At 51.9% G+C, this 7,157-nt stretch overlaps 1 protein-coding gene across 1 annotated transcript in view; it reads right to left on the bottom strand.

The window, feature by feature from the left end:
- AFAP1L1 (actin filament associated protein 1 like 1) overlaps positions 1-7,157 on the bottom strand; it is a 27,910-nt gene that overhangs the window by 11,177 nt on the left and 9,576 nt on the right. The window contains exons 4-9 of the mRNA XM_025200883.1: positions 6,961-7,044; positions 6,160-6,293; positions 4,896-5,007; positions 3,549-3,647; positions 1,963-2,174; positions 966-1,145 (exon numbers count right to left, since the gene is read on the bottom strand). Of these exons, the coding sequence (XP_025056668.1) occupies positions 966-1,145; positions 1,963-2,174; positions 3,549-3,647; positions 4,896-5,007; positions 6,160-6,293; positions 6,961-7,044 (821 nt within the window). The remainder of the gene's footprint in view (positions 1-965; positions 1,146-1,962; positions 2,175-3,548; positions 3,648-4,895; positions 5,008-6,159; positions 6,294-6,960; positions 7,045-7,157) is intronic.

The raw sequence follows: 7,157 nt of genomic DNA, 5'->3' as shown, positions 1-7,157 counted from the left end.
GCAGGAATGGGAACCCAGGATGCCTGAAGATACATGCAAAGTTTGGCAGGCTGGGCTGGGACAATGGTGAGACTGGCACATTTCCATCAGGACCCACCCTGCATAAGGGCAGTCTTTCCTGAACTATTTTAATTTGCCTGTGAAGCAAAGTACTCAAAAATCACAACCAAAACTTCCATGCTGAATGAGCCTGGAGATGTGCACAGAGTTCCCTCTCTTCCCCAATCCAGCACTTAAATGCAGGTCCATTTGCTATCCAGGATGTGATGGCACCAGTTGATCCACACTGCATTGTAATGGGGTGGGATAGAGAGGGAGACTGGCACACCAGTCTCTCAGCAGTTGATCACCCTATCCCAGCAGATTTAAGGTGAGCAGGGTCAGGGGCTGTGGCTCCCTGGGGGAGAGGTGGTGGTGCTGTTTAATACCCTTATTTCATGTCCCTTCACACACTGTCAGCTCAGACACAGAGTTAGTGACTTCCCCCCGCAGCTTCCCACATACAGGCCAAGCTACCCACCCTCCTTCAACCAGAACAAAGGCAGGAAAAGTGGGGAGGGCAAGAGGAGGCCCTCCCCCATGGCCTGTGTGACTCCTGGCTATCAGAGCCAGCGGAAGGGGAGGACACTGCCTGGGCAGGCTGTGCTGGCTGGAGAGCTCTCCTCACAGCTGGAGCCCCAGCTAGGCAGGGGCGATAAGAGATGTGAGGAAAGCCCTCTTCCCCATCAAGATAAGGCAGCATGGAAACCCTGGCCTTTCCCATGGGAGCCAGCCACCCTGCCTACTACTAGTTTCAGACAGGGATCACGGGAACCAAGCTACATGCAGAGATGACAGCATCAAAGCCAGGAGGATTCACTGGAAAGGTTCCTATAATACAGAGCTGGTGACGGTCCCTCAACATCACTGAGCCAGTGACACAAGGCAGAGACAAGGGTATAAGCTGGCGCTGCAGCCAGAGGTACCTTCAGCCACTCCTCAGCCTGCTCTTTGCTCTGTACTGCCAGCACCAGGGCCTCAGCCCCTGGCAGAGAGAAGCGCAGCTCGTGCTTCTTGCGGCGTCCATCCTTGGGCACATAGATGACGTTGCAAGCACTCAGGGGCACCTCTAGGTGTGGCTGCCGATCCTTGGAGCTTTTGTAACACTAGAAAAAGAAGATGCAATAGTGATGCTTGGAGGGGAGCCCAGCCTGTATCTTCTGCCAATGCTATGGGGATATGGGGAGAGGGAGCATGTCAGCCCAGTGGTGAACATCTCTGCCTAGGTTCTGGCCATCTCTTATATGAAGCGTGATCTGAGACCCCAAAGCAGTTTACAGAGATGGCAAAGTTACCGTAGTCTCATGTGACTGCTCCTCAGTTTCCCCTCTGGGATGGGAAGAGTGACTCAGCTTAAGTCACAGAGGAATGCAGGAACAGAACCCAGGAATCCCCACTCCTCTGTCCTTCTCCTACCAAGACCACAAGTCCTCTCAGAGCTAGCACAGAACCTGAGGAATGCAGTATCCTGCTGTGTGGGCTGTGCTGTGCTCTGGGAAATGCCTTTAACCTGCTTTTCAAACTTTGTCCATCATGGTTGGCATGATGGTGTCAGGTAATAAACACTCAGGTGAACTCTGATGGCTTCTGCTTGGAGACCTGGGCTATGGGCCTTGCAGGGGGCACTGTTATTTTGCACAGCATATGTGGGTTTATATATATGACCTTACAACATCACAGGGGTTCCCAAAATCTGGCTTACACCTGCAGAGATGGTACATAGGAGACAACCCTACATTTTGTTTTTCATCAAGTGGTTAGAAAAGCTTGGCAATTCCCCACCAAAGTTAATCCCAGCTTTGGTGCTCTCAAACTGAAGCCAAAGGCCGCTCCAACTCCACATGATGCTGTCACCTTTCTTCAACTTAAACCTGCCCTGAAACCCCTCTGCATAGCCCAGTGCTCAGCCCGCTGCAGCCTCACCAGGAGTCTGTTTTCCTTGATGACCGTCAGCTGCTTGGCCCACTGCCCAAAGCGCTTCTTGCGCAACAGGAAAGCACAAATCCTGCAGTCCTTCACCAGGTTCATGGAAGCTTCCTCTGATGGCCACTGGTGTGTCAGCTGCTGGCCCTTCCCATCCTCCTCCTCCTCATCATAGGACTCATAGGAGCTGCTCATTGCATCGGAGTCATTGTCTGGAAGAAAGCATAAAAATCTCAGTCACCCCAGGATACCACTGAGAACAGAGCTCCAGTGCCTTGCATCCAGAGTGGGACTCCAGCCCATAGGTTTCCCTCTCTAAGCAGTTCTTGGGGAGAGAAAATTAGAGGGAGAGACTCAGGGTCAAACTCCGGAACAGCAGCAGTGACACTGAGTTTCCATTTCCCTCCAGTTCCTTTCCAAGTCCACCCCTAGTGCTAGGAGGCCAAGTGCCAGGCCTACTCGGACAATAGATCCCTCTGTCTGAGCCAGTGGACTGGCTTAACAGATTCCAGGTTTGTGAGCATCTGACCAAAAGCTGCATGGCTCAGAACTAGCCAGCGAAGTCATTTCTTCTCTGTGAAGTGGGGGATCTCACACACTAACACTTCTGCCCTGACCCTCCCAAATATGGCCTGGGACAGCAACTGCACACTCTGGAAAACGTCATTGTTTTTATACTATGTGCCAGTCTATTCCCTGCACATGGGGGTGGCTCCCTGAAGGTTCACAGAGCAATGGAGGAACTGGCCAAGTGGGAACAATTGCCTACTCCTCAGAGCAAAACCCACCAGGAACGTCTCTCCCTGAAGTTGGGGTCTGTGGTTGGTGCCAGCAGAGCTTCACAGTGAGAGGGCCCTATACATTGGCCAATGTTACCCTAAGCCTCTTCCAAGTTGTTGAGGATGGAGTCAGATGCAGGGACAGGTCCAGATTCCTAACCTGCTTGGACATTTATTACATAGACGAGGCAGGGAGGGCTGTAAACAACCTCATCTGCAAGAGGAGCCTTCAGTCTTAGATGGAGATTCTCATTCCTAGAGAATCAATGGCTTCTCCAAGCACAGCGAGAAAGATCAAGGCTAGATAGCCCATGTTAGAGGTACCATGCATGCCAGGAGTTGCCAACTGCCAATATCCAGCTTTGCCCAAGTGGCTAGTGAGGTGGGGTCCTGAAGAGCAACTGTTTTGGGGTGTGAAAACTGGATGAGGAAAGTCCCAGCCCCTGAGCTGTCCATAGATGGATTTTTTTCCACTGCTGGGGAAGGGCTAGTTTGTACTGCTTCTGTCAGGGGTTCCCAGAGCAGCAGGTGCCCACTCTTTCCATGGGGGCTAAGTTGCAGTAAATGAATAGAGGGCCTGGCTCTTCCTCACTCCTCCAATTTATCTCTGCAACATCCACCTATGAAAGTCTTGGAGCTCTGTGGTCAACCATAGGTTGTGTGTGCCCCTAGGTAACTTTGGCTCTTGGTAGGATTCCCCATCTCCAGGCCACAGCTCATCCCCTCTGGATTTGGCCTAGTCCGTGCTGGGTTCACTCCTGTCCCATGAGAGTGGCTATCTTGAAGAGGCTCTGCCCTGGTACCTACAGGAGTTTTTCTGCTCCCCATTCATCCTGGTAACAGGGTAGTTGCTGTCAGCATCCTCATAATAGCCATCCTCGATTGAGTTGGGGGGACTGGAGCTATCTGCAGAGAAAGTAGAGAATACATCAAGCTTTCAGTAAAGAATACTCTGGCTCAGGGTACTAATGGGGCAAAGTGGATCATCAAAAGGCTTCATCTGAGGGCTTTGTTGAGCTAAACTAGGCCAAGCCTTGCTGCTCGCACTAGTTCCAGCTCAGCAGCATGGCTAGCCTCAGAGAATTAGACATGCCTGCAGTTACTGGCAGAGATAAAGTATGCATGACCCAAAAAGGATGCAGAGAACTTTATGTACAGGATCTCTGGAAGAGCCTCAGCCCCAGAAGGCCTCCCTCACCTCCCCACCCGCTGTCTGAGAGCCACTAGACACCACAGCCCTTGAGAGGAAAGATGCTGTGTGGGGGCTGCCAAGTGACACATTTTGGGGCCCCAGCCTGGGAAAAGTTCTCTGGCATCCAGCTCCTTTCCGAAAACTTCTCCAAGGTCACTGCCACTCTGAAGGAAGCTCAGCACACTCCTCCTTCAGGGACTGGTTCCTGGGAGTCCTTCAGCCTCCTTCCTCGGCTGTCCCTCATATAGAGGGAACTCAGCCCTACACACCCAGCAGCTGGGATAGGAGGGAGGCAGAGGCCGAGGCACTGAATACCCCGGCATTTCCTGTGAAGTGCCAGAGGCCCTGATCAAGCAGCTCCACATGGAGTAGCTCAGGGATCCCTCTCTCCCACAAGGCCCCACATTAAGGATAGGATATAATTCCCTTAATGCACCTGTATGGTCATTCTCAACCTGACCAGCCACCAGCACTACTGACAAGTCACCCAAGGTGATCGACCTCTTCATTTTCTCCCCACACGGCAGGAGCTTGGTTTGGCATTGGGGAAGACACCGCAAATGAAATCCATTGACTGCTGCAGATGAAAGCTGCTTCACATTGAGTCCCTTGCCTCCAGCCAGCTCCCTTTGCTCCCTGAGTCATTGCACTGGCTGTGGGCGAGCATCTTCTCTCAGGCTCTGAACATGCCCAGTCACTCAGTTCTGATCCCTGCATCAAAGCAAACCTCCCCTCATCACATAACCGTGGGATGGGAGGAAGCAGGGATAGGAGCATCACTGCCTCAATGCTAGAGCACTGCCTTCCCTGGGATAAGCTAATGAGGAGCCCAGTGCGAGGCTCTGAAGAAGGTCCCTTGTCTACTATGTCAAAATCAGGGCCCTGCAGCTGCAGAAACATGCTGGGCCCAGCTGACTAAGTGTTCTCAACCCCGCTCCCTGTTTACACAGCATTCAACTTACTGCGGGAAGTGATGTACTCTGGGGCCTTTCCAGGGCCCAAAGGCAGGGCCTCCTCATAGTAATCTTCAGGTGGAGGGGTGGTGGGAAGTGGGGGTGGAGGGTCCCCAGGAGCCTACATGAGATAGAGAGACCACTGTGGATTAGACATGCAGAGGGAAATGGGGCAGGGCTGAGCTACAGGCCCCTCAGGATGTTCAGAGAACCATCAATGAGAGCTGTCACCATAATAACCAGAAAGGGAACCCCAGTCCTCGTCATCCCTCTGGATCTGTCCCCCTGGATGTTTGCTATACTCTTCAGGATAGAATCACTGGCTTCTCAAAGCCTACGTAGTTCACACCGAATGATCCACTTCCAGAGGCAGTGAACTGGCTTTTGATTTGCATCCTTACTTGGCAAATACTCCAAGCTGCTGGTATCTTAATGATGAACATGACTGAGCCTTCTTTGGGTATTCTTCCAGAAGGGTGTTGATCAGGACTGAAGAATGCCAGGATGTCCAAGGAGGAGAATATTCACCCCCAAAACACACTTTTGACACCCCAGCCTCTAATCTCCCTTCCTTACCATCTCCACCCTGGCCATGGTCCTAACACCAACCCAACATGGATTGCGCACCAGAGGACGAGAGCCACTTTCAGCCAGCAGCTACATGGTTTCAAGGGGAGCTGTGTGCCCTAAAGGGGTACTAGGTGGATCCACACCTGGGGTGATGCTGGATTCTCCTGAATGTAAAGCTGCACTGGGTAGGAGATGCACCAAATAACTGTCTGCCCCAGCCCTTATGAGCTTTTATGATTGTGCTGGACAGGGCAACTGTTTACGAAGCACAAGACCCAGCCACACAGGGCAGGAGTTGCCTGAGAGCACGGAATGTGACAGCATGGCTTTTTCCAGTCACAGGCAAGCAGCACCATCCAACACAAAACACAAGTCACATCCACTCCATTTGGGATTCAACCTAACTTCAAAACAGTTTTCTTCTTTTGACTTTCACTTTTCTTGCTTCCCTTCTAAAACTTAGCACCTAAGCCCAAAGGGTTATCTGGTACTGAGTCCAGCTTTGTGCACTCTGCAACCCTTCATCTTTCACTGTTGCTGCCTCTTGGGCCTTGGCTCCATACCAAATGCAGCAGCCCGGGGCATTCTGATACTTGGAGTCACAGCATCAGTCCTGCCACTGGACTACAACCTCAGAGTCCAGCCACAGGGGTATCACTGGCCTGAGAGACTAAGTCTTGTCAGAGTCAGCATAAGGACCTACCAATGGCGAGGGCCACTCAGAGGTGGCTGGACTCACAGTTTTGACTGGCTGACTCCTTGCAAGGTCCAAGCCGATGCCCACACCAGTGTCTCCATCCTCCTCCTGCATGTCCTGGAGATCCTGCAGGTTGCAATCTGGAAAGTATTGAAGTTGTGAGGCCAAGCAACACTGCAGCACCAGAAACTAGGCTTGTCAGACAGACCTTCGAGACAGCTTTCCTCTTTAATCTCACAGCCCTAGGCACAAAGCCACTCCACCCTACTGCCCCTTATCAGTCATTCTGCTGCCATAAGAATGTTATCTATCAGCTGTGCAGTATCACAGCAGTGCTATAAATGTAGCCAGCTGTGGAGTCCTACAGGCCCTTTCCTATCTGGGTGCTTCCAAGTGCTACATGGAACAATGGGCTCAACTCTGGGCAAGGGTGAAGAAATAAAACAGATCCATGTGACAGCCATAATTCACACTCAGTTTTGGGCAGCAGGTCGCGGGAGCTTTACTGAGCGTCAATGTCTGTTGTTCCATTTGGTTTTAACCCTGCTTTCTCTACCATTGTCCCAGCAGTTTTAATTGCCGTTTGGGCATGTGGTGCAGAGGTGCAGGACAAATTTAGGATAATGGGTGATCCAGAGGTCAGGGCTTCACCAGCCGTGCTGACAGTTTGTGCTGGGTGATGCCAGAATCCTGGGGCGGGATAGGACCTCATGGCCTTCTTGGCCAGAGGAAGTTGTGCCAGTTCAGCTGCATGGCCAGCGGGGATTGGAGGATTCTCCAAATAGGAGGTGATCAGCTGGTACATACCAAACTCTTCAAAGAGGGATGCCACAAAGCTGGTGCCATTGTGCAGGGTCTCTGTGTTCACGTACATATAGTCCGCATCCTTCCCTGTGAGCGACGAGTAGGGGAAAAATTAAGCCAACTTCTGAACATGGGGACAGGGAGGCCAGCACACAGATCTCTTTGTTGGTGGTCCATTCCCCAGGCAGTCACACACCCCA

Source organism: Alligator sinensis, unplaced genomic scaffold (assembly GCF_000455745.1).
Source record: "Alligator sinensis unplaced genomic scaffold, ASM45574v1 scaffold360_3, whole genome shotgun sequence".
Taxonomy (NCBI): Eukaryota; Metazoa; Chordata; order Crocodylia; family Alligatoridae; genus Alligator; species Alligator sinensis.
The sequence above is the reverse complement of the archived record's forward strand: the minus strand, read 5'-3'. Positions and strand labels throughout refer to the sequence as shown.